The sequence below is a fragment of the Montipora capricornis genome, unplaced genomic scaffold, assembly GCF_036669925.1.
Source record: "Montipora capricornis isolate CH-2021 unplaced genomic scaffold, ASM3666992v2 scaffold_75, whole genome shotgun sequence".
Classification (NCBI taxonomy): domain Eukaryota; kingdom Metazoa; phylum Cnidaria; class Anthozoa; order Scleractinia; family Acroporidae; genus Montipora; species Montipora capricornis.
The window spans coordinates 1-22500 of record NW_027180268.1 but is presented as its reverse complement, the minus strand read 5'-3'; the positions used below and the strand labels follow the sequence as shown (position 1 = coordinate 22500).

The window sequence follows — 22500 nt, the reverse complement described above, 5'->3', positions numbered from 1 at the left end:
CATAAAAATCGATCGGGATGATCGTAAACTGCTGTGGTGAATTTATTTTTTCCAATTTTCTAATTTTTCTGAATTCTAACTTTGCTGTTCCTCTTTAAAAAGTTCCAATTGAAGCACCCCATCTATTCGGCTGGAATGCTGACTGGGCGGAAAACGGCATTTCGTTTTGGATAAATCCTATTGAAGGACGATATCAAGGAGGAAGGTTGCTGGGCTATCAGATAACGTATTTTCAATATGGGCAAGAATATGAGAAAATGGTTATACAGGTACGTCCGAATCAGCCAAGAGCCAGTCTCAGCAATTTAACCGAAGGAATGACATACCGAGTGTTCGTTTCTGGATTCACAAGCAAAGGAGTTGGTCCAAACAGAACATACGTGATCACTTGTAAGTCAATTTCTCGTTGCATTCTGTAAATGACAGATACAAAACTAAGGTAACAGGTCAACACCGTAACGACTTTTGCTCTTTACTCATTCTAACCTCTCGCCTTTTAAAACCATGTTCCGGTTCAAGAATAGCTTTATGTAAGATTTAAAGGTTGTTTGAGGTACAGAAATTTGAAAATTTTCGAATGCTATTCATCTCCATCTTCGGAATCCGTAACAAAAGTTACGATAACTTTAGGTCAGTAACATGGTCTCAAGTACAGGTACTCTCCATAACTGATTCAAAAGCATCTTTTGGCATCTATTGAGCTAAAACACCAATTCAGAGCCGTAGCCAGTATGAGGCAAACCGAGGCACTTGCCTCAGTCATTTTTTAGTGATTCTTTAAAATAAAGCGTGATTCCAGCGTTGCTTTTAAACTGTACTCATGATAAACACCTAAAATACCTACGAAGAGAATTTAACCATGGAGATTGCCTCAGTCATAACTTTCTTCTGGCTATGGTCCTGTCAATATATCGTTTCAGAGTCACTTCAGCCGTAAACGTATTCTTATTAAAGCGATTTTCTCTACAATAACCGATAACTGAAGCAAAGAAAGCTTAATATGCCGTTACTCTGATATTTTAGTATGCGGTGGTGATCTTCAAACACGGATGGGACAATTTTCCAGCCCTAATTATCCCCAGACGCCACACTTGCCACAGAATCAGTGGCAAATTATTCCACGATGCCACTGGAGACTCCGACCACAGGCTTCAAATGTGTCGGTGATAACGCTGACATTCCTAAACTTCTTTTTGGGGAGGAAGGAATACATGTACGGAGGGTACTGCAGGTATGTTGGCCAGCACAAGGAAAATGCACGAAACACTGTCGAGCAAAAATATGAGTCCAAACTTCTGCCTTTAAGTCATTTGGAAAAGCACTGGGCCTTGTGGGTTTAAGCCTCGGGTCATTACTCAGGGAGTTAAAAACTGACAAAAAAAACTGCTGCAAATGGTTTGACTTTCAATTCATACCGGTTAAAGATGGTAAACCGTAGATTTTAGTCCCTTTTCACAAAATAATTGAAGATCGTCCCTGTAAGACGTCAAAAAAGGCACACACTGTTCCTAAACAGCTGGGCAAGGCCAAATTCGCGATGTTGGGTTAACGTTCTGGCCGGGGTTTCTCGAAGCACGGTTGGCGCTAACCAGCGTTAAATACCATGGAAACCTCAGTATAGGTTTGATTCCTCTTAACCAACAGTTAGCGCTAACCAGCTGGCTTCGAGCAACCGGCCCTAGTCCTCTAAAGGGAACACTAATAAGGTGTGTGACCCCAACGCCATAGTATGACCCAAGTAAACTACCCCTTCTCTTCAGAGAAGTCCCATGTTTGATTTAATTTGGTTTGATTTCAGGGTTATCTCCCAAACCACGATTGCCCAGTTGTTCGAAAGGTAGATAGCGCTATCCACTGGAAAACAAAATTGGTTTTGCTAGTGTTTATCCGCTGGATAGGGATTTATACTGTGGATAGCGTTATTCACCTTTTCAATTACCAGGGCTAGAGCTTTTATTTTCCGCTATCAACTACGTAAGCTTGGGAGTCTTAATAGTATGTTGAAATGTTAATTTTGTTTGCTATTTCTTAATTTCTGAAATAGTGGTGGAGCGATGCTTTATGTCACCGGAGAACGCGAGAACGATAGAAGAAAATCAACGTATATCTGTGGAAAAGAAACCAACTCTTCTTTTCTTATAATGGCTAAGAATGCAGAAATAGAAGCGTGGGGCTTCAAGTATCACTGGTACAGCGAAGAGTTTCGTGAAAATAATGGCACTAAATTTCTGGCGAATTTCAAGGCCTCGTCAGCAGAATCCATGTTTGGTAATCCACTTCGACTGTTCTTTTTTGTGCACATGTAATAACTTCTGGGCCGTCAGTAATTGCGAGTAAACTGAGTCATGCACATGAGCAGAGAATTTGTCTATTTAGAGACTGAAAGTTAAAATCCTTTGCCATATTGAATGTACGTGGCAGCTTCTGAAGATTTTTAATTTTATTACCTGAATTACCACTGGAACCGGCCACTCATTTTTGAAAGTTTCCATGCAATATTCCACTACACGTGCTAACAAGAGAAGTTAGACACAGCACCGAATCAAGTTAGGGAAGTGTTTTGAAAGACTTCTTACTTAAAATTGGCCCTGAGTTTTATAATCTGTTTTTATTTTAAAAGGCATTCTTGTCTTGAGATCAAAATAATATTAAAAGATGTAAAACCACCATCCATTTAAATGACATGACAGTCTTCTGGCGTATGAAAATGCCCGCGTGTGATGGAAGGTCGACGAGCTATTAGGATCAGCAACTCGTTGTTGCAAGTTGACTGGTGCATCTCTGTTTTTTGATTTTTTTTAGCAAATTTTAAGGTTTTGTTTATTGTTTAAACTTTTTTTTTCCTTGAATTACGTCATATCGGTTTCACAGGTTCTTACATTAAGTCCAGAATTACTGTTTTACTGTTACTGTTCACTGGTCTTACACGGTATGTTTTACAATGATTCTATTGCCTACAGGTCAAACGCTACATTCCTGGATAGGCGTTCATTTCAATGTTACTAATGTCTCAGCCTTGATGACATGGTCCGAGCCTCCGAGTAGTTTCCTCGACGGCTCCACTGTTGCGAAGTACCTTTTAATCGAGGGAAAGCATCCCACCAAGATATTCCATTTTATACCATTACCACATTCAGGAAGGCAAACACTTCTTGAGGGACTGGAGGCCTTCACAAATTACACCAGTAGAATAATTGCCATATTGATCGACGGAAGACGTGGAAGCACTGATTGGTTAAGATTTCAAACTAAAGAAGGAAGTAAGTTCTTTCACCTGATATAACTTTGTGAGAAAGTCCGTTAAAATTTCTTACCTTTAAGGCCTACCTTCAACCAACAGGCTTTTCGACCGTTTGTTTTTGTTATGGAAATTCGCATTGCTTATCGTAGCGATCTGATTGGATGAATTTCATCTTTGGCTGGATTTTTCATGTATGAAAATTGTTCCACGGCACGCAATGCCTGTGGGTTGAAGGTAACCCTTTAAGTACTGTATCATAATGCACGCCATATCACTATTCAAATTTGTAGCGTCTCTGTAAAACGTCATCATGCATTACTGACCCTGTTGAAAAAAGGAGTGCCTTACGATATATTGCATGCTTAATATAAATATATTCCGTCACCATTATATCAGCCATGTTCTATTTAGCTTCTTTTACATAGTTCAGAAAAAAAAGAATAATGGAGTATACATTGCTTTTTCCCGGTATAACAATAGAGTATTTACCCTGTTTACGCCCCTCACTAAATAAGACCAATCTTCGGGGAATTAAATTATATTGTCAAGCATGCCCTTTCTTTGGATGAAGTTTTAAAAACATAGACAATGATTATGGGAGTAAAAATACTCCATCGGGATTTATATGAAAGAAGGTCGCCAGTGTTTTTTTTTTTTATTTTTTTTTTACTTCTTTTTTTTTTTTTGTTTTATTTTGTTTTTGTTTTTTTGTTGTTGTTGTTGGAGTAGAAATTGTAAAATTTCAAGTTTCAAGTTCAAGTTTATTTCTTTCTTAAAAATATCAAATAACAGTGAGAGCGACCCACAGATAGCATAGCTTATTGAGGCAGAGGCAGGTCGTTCGATAGATTCAACTATGTAAGATCCATATATAGATTCATTATGTAGCATAAAAGAAAAAAAGACAAAAAAAGGGAAAAGGCCTACATTGTTTATAAATAAAGTTAAATAAATACGAAATAACGTGATGTAAAAGTTACATTAAATTACAAAATATAAGGACGGTATAACTAGTATTTCTTTAGTTTCGATATTGTTTTATCAATTTCAATGTAATCATCTTCAATTATTAATATGTCGAAAAATATCTTTCTCATCATATTTTTGAAACTATTATTAAACAATTTTCTTATTATTTGTGGTATCTCATTCCAAACTCTTGAAAAAGTGTTTTTTGGAAAGTCATTTCTAGAGTGTTTTGTACAAAAATTTTGAGATGTTGATGAACGAGTGGAATATCTGTGTATACTCGATGTTCTACAAAAGAGATGTTACATTCGACGGTGCTTGTGTGGCATTAACAGCATACATTAATTTTGCAACTTTAAAGACAAAGAAAGTTCACCTTTAGCAGCAAAAGTGATTAAGCTTAGTGCACGTTTCTTGAGAATAACAAGCTTATTTAGATATTTTTTTGAGGATTGGCCCCACGAGATAAGTCCAAATGAAAGAGAGGGTTGTATAAGAGCATTATAAATATTCATAAGTGCAGAAAATGGTATATAGTGTCTTAATATATACTAAGGCAGTGGATATCGTTGAACGCGCGCGCTGATTGGCTACTCAAATTTGCGCCCGAAAATGTTGTAATCTTTGAAAGAATGAATGGGTTAAAATCGTCTTTTTGTGCTATATTATCTCTATATTATCTTTAGTATATACTAGAACAACTCTTCACCTTAGTGTCGGTGGCTGGTGGTGGATATTTATTTACCGAGCCCGTGAAGGCTCGGTAATATCCACCACTAGCCACCACCACTTCGGTGAATAGTCTGCTTAACATACCTACCTACAGCATCCATATGATTTCTCCAATAAAGATTTCATCAATAATAACACGTAAGTACTTGATACATTTTTCATGTTCAAGAGTTACATTTTTCCTTTAAATCATTGTCAAATATACGAATCTTGGGGAAATTAGTTTTAATTTGTTTTTGATAGGGTCTAAAAGTTACACAGTTGGATTTCTTAGTATTTTACGTTAACTTATCGGAGGTTAGCCAATCATTTACATTAGAAAGTTCATTGTTTACGTCATTTCTAATTTTTTATCAGAAATATCATGTTAGCGTCATCGGCAAAGAGAAAAAAAATTAACTTCCTGGAAGAACTTGGATAAAACGCGCGTTCTGATTGGCCAATTGGTCATTTACCATTTGCCCATGGGTGCACGCTCGCTGACGACAGCTGACGTGCGATCTAACTTTCCCAGATCGTGGAAAGAAGAAAATGCTGTCACTAGAGCATCAGTCCTAATTTTCCAAGACATATTTTCCTCTTCTTAGAATAGAGGTGAACCTCTACAGAGCTCAAAATAGATAGATATAGCCCTAAAGATTAATCAGCAGTGGAAAAGAAGGATTGAAGGTCTTAAAGCGACGAAAGAGCGTTTCGTGTTTGTACTGATTTGATTTCCAAAACACAATCTGAACTCTGCTAAAGCATTGAAGACGAATCGCGGAATTGAAATGGATTTTATGAGACCGGGGAAGATACTACAGGAAGGTAAATGGGGTTTTGAAATGTCGATTTTCTTTTTACTGGGTTGCCCTATGGCAAACCCAGTCGGAAAAAAGGTAGATTTCCGTTTTTTTTTTTTTAGTATTTTTTTTCCGTGTCGGTAAAAGTCTTGCTTGTCACTCCCCTGGTAAGTGGTGTCTTTGTGCATAGAGCCTTCTGAGCGTATTTTCTTAGGATCGAGAGGGTAGTGGAACTGCGTAGATTTCTCTGGTGGACGCAGTAGATGGAATCATTAACTTAGCCTGCAATGGCGTCGAAAGTCATGTAACGCGAATGACGTTTTAGTGGATCCTTAAACAAAATATACCCTTATGGAGCTCAATAATGGAAAGTCAGTTGGATAAACTAGGCAGGAATCTCAAAAGCGACGAGTAATGGAATTCGACAACAATCTATCGCCCGTCGAGACGAAATCAGAGTGAGCTGTATTTACCTGAAGTACATGGTAATTTGACACGATTGAGTTTCTTGTCTTCACGCACGCAATGAAATAGGAAGAGGTTTTCGCCTCTAAGAGCAAACATGTTGTTTGTTTCAATAAAATTTTCGCTGGAAAAGGATTCTGTGGTATTTTCTGCCTTTGTGAATTATAATATCATGTTGTGTATTGAATTTTCGAGCTTAAGGTTGAAATGTGATATGGGAGAAGTTTTTTTAGTATTGCTCTGTAAGCAGGAAGGGTTCACAGGCCTGTTGGAAGCGTGCTTGAGTTTCAACAAAATGAGCCCCAAAATCAGTTAAAAATTGTGACACAGATGAATAATAAAGTAGCTGCTATTTCCAAATGATGGAATTACCTGGTGATAAATAACGTCGTACGCGTCTTGGAGAGTAAATTTTGACTTTGCATAAACAAGAGTTGGGCGATTGTGATCTTTGTTTTGACTTCGCTCATTTCATTGTCAAACTTTATAACACTTGACAGAAAAAGAAACTTTCAAAGACCCGGTATCTTGCCATCATTTGACACAGATACTTCACTGTTTGGCGAGTAAACATGCCGCGGTAACTTAATCACGGCGCCCGCTGAGTTCCGGCATGTCACTTTCGGTTTTGCGATTTGTTTGAACGTAGCAAAAATCTCCCAAAATGTTTGTCGCTGATCGTAACTTTTTATATTCTATATTCACGGTTCAAAATTAATGTTGTTTTCATGTCGTAAATATTTTATTCTCGATCGACCGTCCCGGAAACTTCGTTCTGCTCTTTCTAAAAACTGTGTATCAATAGTTATTTGCTTTTGCATCAATATTTGTTTTGCATAAAGCAAGCTAACAGAATCTGTACCTTGCTGAGTTCGCATTTGTTAGCGTTAATAGTATTTTCGGTCAGATGCTTCTGTTTTATGGGGGGTTTATTGTTTTGGTCTCCCATCCTGACAACTAACCCCGCCCTAAAGGGCTTAACTTCAGTGAATTCTAGTATTACAAAGCTGTCAGATGCTCAGAGGGCACACTTGTGGTGAAAAGAAGTTGTGAGGGAACTTGAAAATTATCAACATGTCAGCCCAGAAGCCAATGTTTCTCGCTTTTCTTTTATTTGTTATTCTTCGGAGACTGGAATGCTGTAGTTCAATACCACACAATTCAGTGCCTTCTGATTTTCTGTAACGTACCACGTACCACAGGCAACCCAGTGTATGCTTCACGGAAGCATCTCGTTGAGATTTAGTTCATCGGCCATTGCTGCGTGTTCAGTAGAATGACCCTGGCGAAAGCCATACTGTGAAAAATATAAAGAATAGAATAAAATGTAGATTAATAAAGCTAATCATTCGATTATAAATTAGTTTTTCAAAGATTTTGTGAAAATTTGAGAATAAGGATACAGGCCTATTATTTAAGGCATTAGTCTTATCACCACTTTTAAATAACGCAGCTTTAGCTATTTTGAGTTTAGAGGGTAAGCTCCTAAAGAAATAGGGGAGATATTACTCAAACTTTTTAAAAGCTGCTCAGGACATGAGTAAAGACCGTCCGATTTATTGTTGGAGGGAGACAATTTTCAACTTTAACCTCATCTGGTCAGACGGGCTGAAAAAAGAAGAACGAAAAATTAGGTGATTTAGATCTAGATAGATAGTCCATATAATTACTTCAAGGAGATAATTTCATTGCTAATTTATTACCAATAGTTGCAAAATGTTCATTTAAAAATATTAGATATTCGTAGCGGATTGTGCGTGACCCGGTTGCAATCACTTGGGTCTTTTAGAGCCGATAAAGTGTTAAGTATCTTTTTACGGTTAGTTAACGATTGGTTTATTACTTTCCCGGTTTTATTGTTTGTGCGCAAATTTTACTGCGCAGGTAACACGACTGTAATATGTCACACATTACTTCAAGCATTAGTTAAGATCTTATGGCGACAAAAACGCCGGGGGAAAAATTCCAGGTCGGCTAAAGAATGGCACATTTATTTTCAATTTAACACGAAATGTTTAAGAGAAAGGACCGGGAGGCTGGAAAAGGTTGCTAATCGAGTAGTGGCTGAAAGTTTTGAAAACTCGAGGAAGGTTAGTCTTAGTCAGCGACGTTGCATAAATTTAATGGGGTTGGTTTTTTTTAAATGTTTTTACTACGTTACGAACTAATTAGCTCAAAGTGAATGCATGGTTTTAAAGTTCTTTTCCTTTACTTTCATGAAAACAGAGCAGAATTATCTTCTCTTCCTTATCCTCTTGAATAGTGCAGACCTACGAGGAAACCGGCAGAGATTATATTTCACAAAAACCACACTCCAGAAGATAGGCATGACGGCAATGGAAAGATATGATACAAAACACTAACCAAATAAAGATAACGCCTGCTTAAAACTTTGTTCCTATGCTCGAGAATTTTTTTGTTGTTTACAAAAACCTTTCATCGATCGATCCTGTCTTGGGCTCCAGTCCTTCCCCGACTGGTCACGCAAAATCGTGACAAACCAAATTTTCCAAGAGCTTCCCAACATCACATCGATTTTACTCGTTTAGGTCATCGTTGACCCCTATTTTTAAGACACGAATCACTTACTCTTCTTACAATCTACAAATTATGATGAAATGAAAAAAAAAAACAACACAATGAAAGAAGTTATCTTTCTTTTAATTTTTCTTTCCTTGTGTCCTGAATTCCGGAAGTGGTTACAACGGGTAGCGCTTGCGAAAACGCTCGTTGAGGATTAACTCTACTGTTTACGACATCCCAAGCGGCATGCAATTATCTAAAAAACTCACTCCTATATTTCTGTGCACAGAAACCTTCACTCTAACATATTATTTTTATGATTTTCGACGAATGAGTAGATGAGCCTACATCTCGTTACGAAGACCCATTTATATCGAGGCATGACTCTACGGAACGCTAACTTTGCTTGAAGTCGCACTAGTTTGCTGAAGAATGCGCAATAAAGCTAAACACATTTATTGGATGAATTTGGCCACACATGTGGCGTGTTTAATTTGATCCAGAACACTTAATTGTGGTCTATAGGATTTCCATTGTTCACCAAAGGTGGGGCGAAAAAGACGCGCCCACAAATGTACGCAATTAATCCGATGTCTGGTGACAGGGGATGGGGGGAGCGGGAAAATGTTTTCTTGCGAGATACCGACGGTACGAGGGCCAAGGGAAGAAGGGCGAATTGCCCGAGAGAAATATCTTTTATCCTCTAGGGAACGCCCCCTCTATCTCCAGGGGTGATACTTGATACAAACCAGGCTTACGGACCAATGCTTGACCGTCATGGCTCGTCATAAATAACATGCGTGCACAGAATGTTTGGTTCTATCGAAATTAGGGCATTTTTCCCTTGCCCCTTTTCTCCGAAACAAAGTCAGTGATCCCCCAATTTTTTTTTTTTTTTTTTCATTTTTGGAATAAACAATTTATGACCTAACTTCAGGCGAGAAATGAAACAAATTTCAATGTGGGAAGATTTTAGCGAGAATGTCCTTAAGTTCGCTTGGAAATATTTACAATAATATCCTTGTTTCTAATAGGTATGTTTTAGTCTATTTCTGTAATAGGTATATTTAATAGAATCTCCCACTGTATACAATTTATTTTTACCTTAATAGAGGTTCTAAGTCCCCCAGCAATCCAAGGTTTGGCAAGTAATTCTTAAAGTGCACCTAAACACAGTTTTTTTTTGTTCCTGATATAAATCTCCCCATCCAAAGCAAACATATGTCACCATTACTACTCAGAATTTCGCTTTTTCTGTGCCGTACAAGCCACGTAAACTTTGGACCCACGACCGTAACGTGAGAGCCATGGGTCTATTCTCTATTTTACGTCACAAACTGCTTTGCATTCTTGTTTTCAAAAAAAATTCTGCATTGCAAAGCCGTTTGTGGCGTAAAATAGAGAATAGACCCCATGCCTCTCACATCACGACCGTGGGTAGAAATTACTGCTAGTTTTGATAACTTTGCGCGACTTGCGCGGCAGGTAAATACTTTAGGTTTAGGTGCACTTTAATGGTTCGTTTAGAGAGGTTTTTAACTGGGGCATGTTTATTAACAATATTATTAAAACGATTTTGTTGATATTATATGGACCTGTTACATGGACCCAATCAATTGATGAAAGACCATTGCTGAAACTTTCCGCAGAGAACTTTGAAAAATCATGTTTGCGATTTTTTTTGTTTGTGGGGGTCTTGTCCTTTACCGATGTTATAATGCAAAATTGCGAGAAATGGTCAGAAATATCAGTATTAGTTCTTTCGCTCTGTAAGACTTGCTTCGGGTTCCAACAATTTTAGCTTTTCTCTTATATCACAAAGGATTTGTGATACTCGGGAACTAAAAAAGGTTACACGTGATTGACGGTACCGGCTGAATGTTGAATTTCGAATCTTCAGCAGTGAACTCTGAATTTTACTCATTTTAGTTTACTCTTTTTCCATGGTTCAGTACCTTCAAGGAACCCTTACATTTATGATGCCGAGTCAATCGACTACAGCACTATTTGGATCAGATGGCAGGAGTTACAGAAAACGGAGATAGGTGGAATTCTTCGTGGATACAGGATACATATTACTCGTGCTTACCATTACGGTGGTTACCAACCATTTTATAAATCAATAACTGTTGGTCCTAATGTAACAGAATACAACATCACTGATCTACCATCTGAGACAGAATTCTTGGTGTGGGTCGCAGCATTCACCGCCGTCGGCGAAGGGATCCAAAGACTTGAACGCTGGATAACAACAAGTAAGCACCCAAGGATTTTCTGTGACATTATCAAGTAAATTTATAATACTACATCCTTACAGAGTACTACTCACCGCAACACGCGATAAAGTGGTGACAGCAACAGCAACAAAAACAGTTTTTATTGAGAATGATTTGACGAAATCTGAATACTCAAAAAAGAGAACAAGGAAAGTGGTTTACAATTACCGTTGATATGTGGCAAGAAGGCTTCAAAAATTTGTTCGGAGTTTCCTCATGTCAATTCTACATACACAATGACAACGGATTTTATAATCACATCGTGACGAAACATTTATTTATCTAACCCACTAAATAATTATGGAGAATTTAGTGATTTTACAATATTACAAGATACATATCTATAAGTTAGCGTTGTTAATCAGCTACATGGGATAGCTAGTGGACATTTCTGAGCTGAAGATGAACAAGTGGTAAAGATGGACGCTCTTCATTGCCATTTTTAATTAATCAAAGCTATATATCGCCTTCGCCACAGACGAAACCAAACCTCTGGTTAGGTCCGTCTGCGAGCCAGTGCCGAAATCTTTATTTTAGACCCCAACGGAATAAACGAACAAGCGGAAGTGCGTTTCAAATTTCCCTTTACCCTGATTGGCTATTACCATTGTTGTCGAACAATTGTTTTTCTTAACAGACCAATCATGGCGCGTACTCAAATCCTGGTACGCTGCCAGTGTTAGTTTACGTGTGCGACGCAGACTAAGCTATATACTTATATTTCAGAATGCGGTTCAACGTTAAGCAATAGTTCTGGTTCCCTTCAAAGTCGTGGATATCCAGAAAGAATGGAATATAGTGACTGTATCTGGCATATTCCCGCAATGGAAAGGACTGTCTTTATCTGGGTTCAGCATTACGATATTCCGTATTCCCATGAGTGCCGGTAGGTATCGTAAAGACATAGGCACCAGTTATAATAGATGTCGCAAACTGCGCTATCATAACTAAGTAAAGCAAGATTCTCCGTGTGGGTGTGGTCCTGAGAAGCACTGTTTTGGTAACATTGGCTGACGTTTCAAAAATCTGAGCGGAAGTCATCCAGAGTCAAGTGATTTTTATAACGCCAGTAGAAGGTATAAAAACTCTGGTCGTTGATCTCATTGGTTAGCGAAGTCGTGATGTTATTTCTCTACTGTCAGTTACGGGTTGATGTCATTGGCTGTTCTAAAATTGTCTCTATTCTTGCGAAATGTATATTTATTGTGAGGGATTGATTCCAAAGTTTTTGCATTTCAAAGTATTTCGGAAATTGAAAATTCCCCGCAAATATAAGCCACTCAAGTACTGTGAGTGACTAGCTTAACGTTTATTGAGGGATGGATTTTCGAAATTCTAAGATTCATCTTCGCACAAACGGTGCAAAAAGTAGCAAATCGACAGAAACTATTGTAGCAACATATCACGCGCAAAATATCGCGATACATACTAATACGAAATCAAGTACACACGTTCGTTTTTATTTTTATATGTACTCTCAGCCTATTAAAACCACTTTGGATGAATCCAGACATTTAAAATTTATGAAATGCGTGAGCCAGTATCAACGCAGTATTACAGTATTTATACAATTATTTTTACATTTTATTATTGTGCAATCGATGGTTCATAACTGATTTCTCATTTCTACACGGAGTATTCACAGTTCAAAGTTCTTTAAATTTAATGCTAAAGTATGAGCCTCCGTCGAGTTGGCCTTTATTTGTAAAGTGGTCAAGACATTTCCCCTCAAAACGAAAAGAATTCAAAAGTCAGGTTTAACCGCTAGTCGTTAAAGGAGTTCATGCACCGTAGCAAAAAACATTTTGTAGCTGAATTTCAATGTTAAGGTTAAAGAGCTCCTAAGACTGGAAAACGTGTCTTGTCAAGTGTGGCTAGAGAGACTAAGTTAATAGATTACGAGATCTCAGGTACTGATCATGATCCCAAACGCAGTTCTCCAATGCGATGTGTTGAAAATTACTTCTCAATCGGTTTCCCCTTTTGCTGGTTATCAGACCTGGAATGGACTTAAACATTCGCCCCTACGGGGTTCCTCATTGACGAGTTAACTTGTCTGGCTTTAGACAGAGTAAAAAATCTATCAGTTGAGTTCTAAGGAGGCCTTTTAACATTAGAAAATGACTCTTCATACTCGATGTCGTACTCAATTTAAATCTCTCGGAGTTAAGATTCTTTGTGTATTGAATTTGCATGACAATGATGCATTTAAATGATGTAAAATTCTGACTAGTGAACACTGAATGTTATAAGATTATGGCTTAAAACAATATGGCGTTCCCGGCACATATCTTTCAAAGCCGGGTTGCTAAGCCCGCATAAATTAATAAAGGAGCAAAACCAATAAACTATGTGCATACATTACAAATGATATAGAAATACTTGGAACAAAACGTTTTATTCGCAACTCTTTCAGTGATGCTTACGTTGCTATCGGAGATGACAGTGGTATTCCGCCAGACCGACATTGCGGAGTAAGCGGGGAAGCTTTTGCTCTTGCCCAAGCACAAAAGGTTCCACTGATTTACTACAGTGACCGCTACTTTGAGGGATCGGGAAAGGGCTTTGAGCTGTTTTACTACGTGCTGGATGAATCTTTTTCGGAAGGTAAATATGAAAGTTTTAGACTATCTTCAAGAAAATGTCGGATCACACCACAATATCTGGGGAGGAGAGCTGGCGTAGTGGTGAGAGCACTCGTCTCCTACCAATGTGGCCCGGGTTCCATTCCCAGACACGGGATCATATATGGGTTGGTTCTCTCCTCTGCTCCGCGAGGTTTTTCTCCGGGTACTACTCCAGTTTTCCCCTCTCCTCAAAAATCAACATTTGATTGATTTGCGTTAATTTGTTGATATAGTTTACAGTGTCCCCAATTAGTGCCCAGCACTAGAAGATTGCATAGTCACTTAAATAAATTCCTTTCCTTTCCTTTATCATACTTGTAAAGTTCCTTTCTGATTAGACTCTGATGAAATGGTCCGAACAGAGGGTGACATAACATTGGATAATAACTAAAATAATGGCATGCCGACTTTGCAAAGTGTATCAAGCGGAAGGGAAGGGAATATGCCACCATGTTCTCATTCAAATGGTCTCTATAAACAGAACATAATATTTCTCTTGAATCCATGGATTAGTTCTTGGCCCATCCTGGTTCCCCAACGCTTGAGATTATCTTGCAAATTAAAGAGAAGAAACCCCAAAGTCTTTGAAAATGTTTTTTTCTTTTTTTTGTGCTTGTCTTAACATTACTAATAACCATGCGCCGAAACCTATCGCCCACCATATTTTTCAATTTCAGCTACAGTTGTGGCAGACTGGACCAATGTGAACATTTCTGACGTAAAAAGGAGAAGCATAAATGTAGTATGGACTCATTACTCACCTGATCATCCCTGCCAACTTGTAGTCTATGCAGTGGTCTGTACTCCTACCAATGGAAAAGCTGGTTCAACTGTCTTTAATGTCAACAAGTATAATGATAGAGCAGATGTAGGACGGTTGCACACTGGTACAAATTACACTGTAGAGATTGTTGCCTTAGTTAACAACAATCAAACCGGAGACGTTAGCCTGAGGAAAAGTCAAAAAGTCTATGTGACAACGGTTGAAGGAGGTAAGAACCACTTGATTGTAATTAGAATCGATGAAAAACAACATTCCACTACAATACTTAATTAATAATGCAGAAATTATTATTAACATAAAAATCTTCTGTTCCAGTTATAAAAACAGTTCAACTTCATTGTTCATTTACATTAAAAACAAAAGTCCAAAATATGTTATGATTATATATGTGATTTTAAAAGACTAAGCGGCCTTCACTGAGGCCCAGTTCAATTCCAGTTTGAAGCAGAACGACGGCTTTTCATTCCCATAACAGATGATCGTATCAAGGCAAAATGATAATAATAATAATAAGAAGAAGAAGAACAAACTACATCAAAGCCAACATCACAACAAACTCAAGAGAATGACCTGTGCAGAATGTGCCGCCAGGCAAAGGAGACAGTGAGCCATACAGTGAGTGGGTGCTCCAAACTGGCACAGCAAGAGTATAAAAGGAGGCACGATAATGTCGCAAGGGTGGTACACTGGGACTTGCTGGGGAAGTGCGGCTTTAGTAGAGTAGACAAATGGTTTGAACATCAACCAGAAACTGTCCTTGAGAATGACGACTACAAACTACTATGGGATTATAACATCCAGACTGACCACCAAATTAGTGCAAAGAGACCCGACTTGGTCATTATTAACAAGCAAGAACAGACATGCCAAGTAATAGACATACCAGTCCCAGAAGACACAGCTGTAAAGGCCAAGGAAGAGGAAAAGCTAGAGAAATATCAGGACCTAGCAAGAGAGATTCAGAAAACGTGGAGTGCCCGAACCCAGGTGCTTCCAGTAGTAATTGGGGCATTGGGAACAGTTCCAAAAGGGCTTGAAAGCAACTTAAAGCGCATTGGCACTGACACTTCTATAGAACTAATTCAAAAAACCGCTCTCCTTGACACAACAAGAATTCTTAAAAAGGTTCTGGAGCGATGAAAGCAATGATAAAATTTGGGTTTTCTTGGGCAACTTGTTGTTGCCTGGCCCCCAAGAAGATAACCCGGATCCAACTTTAATAATAATAATAATAATAATAATAATAATAATAATAATAACAATTTATAATGATAATAAGGATAATAAATTAATAAAGTTATGAAAAGCGTTCGTTAAAATAATTCTCGAGCATGTGCATTTTCAACTTTTTCTAAATGATATCAAAGATAATCCAAATTGTTCGAAATGTTGACGGCTCTATGAAGGAAATGTCGCTGACCTGACTTTGTTTTACTTGGAGGAATGTCAAGGGATTCTGTTTCTATTTTTAGTTTTATGGTAGTGAATAGACTCACACAAGTGTGTGGGGGGCCAGACAGTTCATGCACCTAAACGTCATTACAGTGTCTCTGTAGTGAAGATAGCCAAATGATTATACGTAGTGTGTTATCATAGGAACTGTTCTTTACCTGTAAACAAAGTTTGGCCATGCACGATAAAGATTCACACTTAGTGCAAAATGTTTTAACGTGGTGGCGACGGAAAGTTCTGTTGTCATCCAGTGCTTGGCAACCAACTTCCCCTTTAAGTTTACTATTTTGATATTACTCGCTCAATTGTTCCTCAGTTGTGTTCATCTTATTACAGTTTTCATTATAAATTTGATCTATTGCTTGTCTTTTTTATTCATATACATACTTCTCGTGTCTTTTTTTTTTTTCAGTTCCATTGGAACCTCCTGGGTGGATAGACGTAAAAGTATATCTAAACAACACCTTGAAAATCTACGTCAAGTGGCCGGCCATTCCGAGTCACAGAGTCGACGGCAAGTTACTCGGATACAAAGTGTATTATCGCGTCGATGGCGATGACGAATTTTCCTCATTAACAGTCGGGCCGAACGTCCATGAAACAACCATCGATATTGCGAACGTCCCTGCACCCTATGAAATTAGAGTAGCGGGGTTTACAAAAGGTGGAATAGGACCAATGAGTTGGCCTCGAGAAAGACTAGGTAAAACATTAAAAAAGGAAATAATAAAATAAAATAAATACATCTCGTGTTTAGTGAATTCTGAGATGAACATTTAGTCTTAAAGCGTGTTAAATTGACATTAGGATAGTAATATTATTTTCTTAATTAATGGAGCTCATTAATTCCCTATCTTTAGATGTTATTGAAGATCCGTTACGGTGACTGCTTACCATGCGACCGGACACCATTTCCTGCATGGTGAAATTAACAGCATGCTTTACTTTCAAACCTCCGTTTATCATCTCACAACCTTGTTCCTTTTCGAGTCTTCATCTTGAATTGATGTTTGTCTGAATGCAACTATAGGTTTTTAAGGTGTAATGCGCTTGTGAGAACGATGGGGAACTACTTGATTGGACGACGGGCGAAAGAACAATTGAAAAATCAGTACTTGGAGGCAGGATTGAAAACTGCGACCACCGTAACACTGATCGATTTTACGAAGGTAGTAGGTTTGAATCCTGCCTGCGATTCTGATTTTTCAGTTGTTCTTGCGCCCGTCGCCAAGCAACTAGTTTTCTCACCCTTTATGTTTGACTGTTTCTGCTACTACTTCTGCTCACTGCTGCTGCGGCTGCAATGGTCACCGCGGCTGTTACCGCGGCTCACTGCTGCTGTTGCAACTCGATATTACTGCTTTCGAATTTGCTGCTACTGTTTTTTGCAACTGATGCTATTGATCGTGGTGCTTCTACTAGTATTAATGCTACTTCAGAGCGTACTGTAAGTGCATTTTCAACATCGTGTTTTTCTTACACACATCATAGGATGCCAGGCCACAGCTGTAAGTCAAATGGGTGTTATTACCAGTCCTGGTTTTCCAGAAAGTACTCCAGGTGGAATGAATTGTTTCACTGCATTTTACCCGACCTTCCCACCTCCAGTTCAACGATTTCTATTGGTTCATGTGGTTGATTTACTAACCAATCGAAGGATGGAAGGAGCTCCAAACTGCACGTGAGTTGGAAATTTGTTGGCGGGTTAGGGATGCGAGGTTCATAATACGAAAACTATTTAACCTGGTCAGAATTGCTGTTCATACGTGGAAAATGTCCATTCGTAATTCAAAATTATTAATTTCTTTAATCCCTTGGTATCCCTCGGTGATCGGACGAACCAATAAAAGGCTTGTTGTAGCCTCCCTTTTTGTTGAGCTCATTTGCAATAGTTAGGTGTTACATGTCTTTATGAGATATGAAAACCCACTCCAAAAGCGAATTTGAAATTTGTTGCCGTAAAAAAATTGAAGTTGCACTATGAAAAAAAAAACTTCCAGTAAATATTTTCGTTTTAACTTAAAGGGCGATATACTACTTTCGATATATATCAATATATTCAGAAATGACAACGAGATTTCTTGTTAAAATGAACATATTTTATTTTGCCGCGAACATCTTAAAAATTCTCAAAAATAATGTTAGTTCGACATTTTTGAGATGCCGCCCGCAGAAAGGGGAAACCTGTAGCTTTCCAGTCGAGGTCTGTGATTGGAGAAAAACAATAGATGATACCAGGGAAACAATACACCTAACTCTGATTTAAAATTTAAAAAAAAAGCTACAGGTAGCAGTCTGGAAAAACCACAAGATTACTTACAAAAGCTGTTTTAAAACGTCCTTCCTCGCTTTACTGCTTTACCTTTGTTTCTTGCAGATACTGGCAAGATGATTATCTTGGATGGACAACCATAAACCCGACGGTTATTTTAGCTGGTCCATTTTGTGGAAAGGTTCAGCCGTTTGCTTTTGTCTCCTGGGGAAACTTCGCTCATCCCCTTTATATGGGTTTTTTTACTGGCATTGGTCCCCACAAACGAGAATTTAATTCAAGTTTCTTCGTTTTGTACGACTTTTCAAAGATCAGTGAGTAGTGAACTATGTTGTTTTAGACATTTACTTATGTTTTGGAAGTGAATTTCTGGAAAGCTGAGATCAAGTGAGACAAATGGATGCAACCAGCGCTATCAGCGCGGGAAAACTCAAACTCGAGTTTTCAGGTCTCTTTTCCTGAGACCCTGGGCAATGGTGTGGAAAAATCATGTGCTTGCAACTTAATCGAAATGCTCTTTGGTTTGGCTTGTGATTGGTTGAAAAGCTGAGATTCGTAAGTCAATCGCAAATGTAGTGGTGTTACAGCTTTAAGGGCCCACTGACGGATTTTTCGCGCGTTGCTAGGGAAGTGAGATATTACTTCCGGTGACTGACGTCATCATATAGTGAGCTGACGAGAAAACCCATTCACAAGCAAAAATCACCGCACGAAATGTTGTTTGCACCGAAGGTTTTTCCACGCCCTTCCTCACGCTCGTTCTCAGGTCAACTGCGCATGCGTAAACAAACTGACTTCCGGTTTAAGAAAAAACCTAAATTTCCGGCGGTCTTTAAATTGAATTAATTTTTTTTCATATGGCACCTTTCACCACCAGATACAGAATGTAGGTAAGCATTGATTTTTTCAAATCATCTTTTTTGAAAATTTTATGGGTATTTCAGTATCGTTTATTTCTCTAAAAAGAACATTTTTCAAAATAAAAAGAAAACCATGCTTGGCTGGATGCAAAAACGAATACAAATTATGAAACCACTGATAAAACACCCAAATTGTGTAGCACGGAGACAAATTTAGAGTTTTCTTTTATTGGTCACGTGACCATGGACGTGGCATGATGACGTCATATTTAGGGTCATTGGTTTACAAAAGTCGGAAACTGACCAAAATAATGTCAAATTCTCTCGAATTAGTAAACTATTACATCCTTAGCAACGCACCCCAAAAAATACGTCAGTAGGCCCTTAACGACCAATCATTATTTGACCAGTGCATGGATCAATTTCTATCCATGATTCTTGTTCAGTTTCGACAGCTTATTATCAATCCAATCACCATGAGTTTGGTGCTTTAGTGTACGTGAGCTGTTACAATACGATGCGAAAGTGATGTAACGTTTGCTGCAAGTCAAAGAATAAAAGTTCTGCCTTTACGAAGTAATGTCCCCCGGCTTAGTATAGTCCTGAGAAGGAATGTTGTCTAGAAACTATTGATCCATCCCAGCGTCACCATTTTGCATGAGCATCTGGCTCTGCTGTTTTGTGTTAACAGGAAAAAGCAACTGTAATTCGGTGGGTGGATGTCTCATCTTTCTTTTTCCTTTTTACAGTAAACATTCCTCCAAACTCTCTTTTGGGTGTGTAAATGAGTAACGCCGGAGAAAAGGGAGGTAAAACTGGAATGAGCTGCTAGCATCCATACTGAGGGTTCCGTGCTTACGAAACCCGCGCCCGCAGTGCGCGTGGCAGTCAAAACTGTGCTATCTTATCAATCATTTGCCCTTTCACCTTAAACGGTGCATTTCTGTGCAAAACAGATGACGTTCGAATCGCCGCTCGCCGGCAGCCCAGTTTGGTGCCAAAGTTTGTTGCCAGAAATTTGCCACATAATATGTTTAATGGTTTTCTGGCCCTTTATTTGCGAACAATTGTTGTGACGTCGGATAGCACAGTTTTTCTCGCTCGCTGAATTCTGATTGGTCAAATTACATTTCAGTAGCTCTCCCGGTATGCACGGTTGGGCGTGGCATCACGAAGACAAGCGCAACATCACAATAGCGTGAACCCTGACGACTTATGTGTAAATTTAACCAGAAATTTCTTTTTTAAAAAAAACTTTTTTGAAGGTCGCTCATTTAGTATTCTCTCCTTTAAGTTTTCTTTGTCTTGCCAGGTGTTTCATTTATCTCTCGTTCTGGTCATGACGCTCAGCTGAGTTGGTCAGCTTCCGCTGTTGAAGAGCAAATTCAGGGATGTGTTGTTCTTTACAAAAGGTGGATGCAAGATCGCAAACCATTGTGGAGTTTTAAACGAACACTGCAACAGAACCAAGCGTCACTGGTATCACTTCTGCCTTTGACAAACTATACTGCATGGGTATTGTGCTATACTTCAACTGGAAAGGTCTATGGAAGTAACACCATTCATTTTGTCACAACAGGAGGTACTGTTAGTAAAAACCTCTCGGAGATTTATATATTTTAGAGGAGCTCGTCCCCTGAAACAGGGCTGAAAAAATCTTCATATTTCCACAATAGACAGAATAGTTCAATTGCATTGCTTTTAGGTCCAACGTAGCCATCGTTTGGCTCTTTCTCCTAAAAGTTAGAGTCGGGAATAAGTGATGGAGAGACATATGGGAAGAATTCAGTGGTTGTGGTAGAATACATGGAGAAGGACCTTTTTGTCTTACCAAAAGAAATATCAAAGCCATAGCCCTCAATAATAAATTTGGTACTCATTTCACATTGAGTGGTATTTAATTAAGATAGCGCGCAGAAGCGACTATCATATCTTAATAATGATGATGTTGATTATGATGATGATGATGATAATAGTTCACATGATCAATTATATGCAAACCATTTGGGGTTTTTTTTGTCCTAGAACTCCCGACGACACCGGAGGGCATTTCACCCACTCCACGTTAGTAAAAGTATTTGTTAAGTAATGCTGATATTATTTGAATTGCCGGCGTACCGAAAGGCATCAATGATATCGAAAATTGAGCCATCTTTAGCACAATTCGGAATTAATAGGTACGAATGGTATTTTGAAAAATCTAATAATTTGACGAACCTTTAGACGACCTCAATTTGAGAACTTTTAAAAAGACGTTTTCTGAAAACATCGTCATATTTTTTTGTTTATAATACAATCAACAAAATTTCGTCGATCAGTTGTCGAGGAAAGCTTCAGGTTTAGTAGATAAACTGCTTTCAGTTATGAAACATTTTGATTCCGCTAATGTATGGCATTTGGCGAGAAGGCAAGAAAGGCTACTGATATTGCATTCAATAATTGTTGTTTTCTTTTTTTTAAATAAAATTGTTAGCAATAAGATAACAGCCAAAATACGTATAGTGTGATACTTCCATTACTGAACAAATACCAGAAAAGGGTATACAATTACTTTCAAATGCCTCGTCGATGACAAAACAGGAATCGAACACACTTCACTACTCTTTTATTACTGCCAGTTATAGGTCAGTAAATTAAACACCAGACTTACATTCGCAGCTAATTATAAGTACCATGATTGAACCTTTTTTACTTGTTTACAGCTCCTGTTATTCGGATGTACCCCTACGGTGAATCAGCCGGGGATACCCAATTGTCTTTTACGGAGAGACAGTGTCCTAAAATCTACATACCTGGCGGTGGAATAAGGTTTTTTTCAAAAAGGTTCAGAGAGCTCTATGTAAGTATTATATTAGCTAGCCTCAATCTAGATCTTAATACCAGAAATTTCCAGAGTCTTAATTTTATTATTATACCAGTGAGACACAATTGATCTCAGGAACGTGCTCACTAGTTTTCGCGCGTTTGTGATTGATGATGGCACCAGACAAGGCCATTCTTGGATTGCAAGAAGTTTTGCAGCTTAATCATATTAGCCGTAAGGCCTCTCGCGCTCTTTTTTGTTGTGAAAATCCCCGAATGAGAACGCACGCATGTTTTACGGGGGGCTGGAGAAAGCCGTACGGTGCTGTTAGGAATATTGTGCAATTTTAGAGGAACTCTGTAAGTGCGAGGCATAAAATAGGAAGAAATTGGTAGTCATGAGAACGCGAATGTTTGCACCAAAGATTCATAGTGTCGATCTGAAAAAAGGATTTTTTTTAATTTTTTTTATTTTAAGGATGTAAACTGCAGACGTTGTTGAAAGGTTTTCCATTTTCTTTTCTTTTATGCTAGATTTGTCCTTATGGAACCATCCAGTTTGAATTAGACAGGTTTAATCAGAGACCTTACAACTTCGGACAAAGATATTGGCTGCGTTTTAGTTCAATGATTGCACCCTATTGGACACGAACAGATCTTGGTCGATCATTCCTTAATGGACCATCTAAAGTGTTCTATCACATCTACACAGGCC

The 22500-nt window shown here is 38.4% G+C and overlaps 1 protein-coding gene across 1 annotated transcript in view; it reads left to right on the top strand.

The window, feature by feature from the left end:
- LOC138036935 (uncharacterized) overlaps positions 1–22496 on the top strand; it is a gene marked incomplete at its 3' end in the record, with an annotated part of 49171 nt that extends 26675 nt beyond the window's left edge. The window contains exons 15-29 of the mRNA XM_068882963.1: positions 103–390; positions 1024–1231; positions 2045–2268; positions 2961–3260; positions 10665–10967; positions 11715–11874; positions 13405–13595; positions 14293–14607; positions 16264–16554; positions 17343–17532; positions 18229–18437; positions 20296–20565; positions 21009–21047; positions 21686–21822; positions 22320–22496. Of these exons, the coding sequence (XP_068739064.1) occupies positions 103–390; positions 1024–1231; positions 2045–2268; positions 2961–3260; positions 10665–10967; positions 11715–11874; positions 13405–13595; positions 14293–14607; positions 16264–16554; positions 17343–17532; positions 18229–18437; positions 20296–20565; positions 21009–21047; positions 21686–21822; positions 22320–22496 (3302 nt within the window). The remainder of the gene's footprint in view (positions 1–102; positions 391–1023; positions 1232–2044; positions 2269–2960; positions 3261–10664; positions 10968–11714; positions 11875–13404; positions 13596–14292; positions 14608–16263; positions 16555–17342; positions 17533–18228; positions 18438–20295; positions 20566–21008; positions 21048–21685; positions 21823–22319) is intronic.
- Positions 22497–22500: the final 4 nt, after the last annotated feature.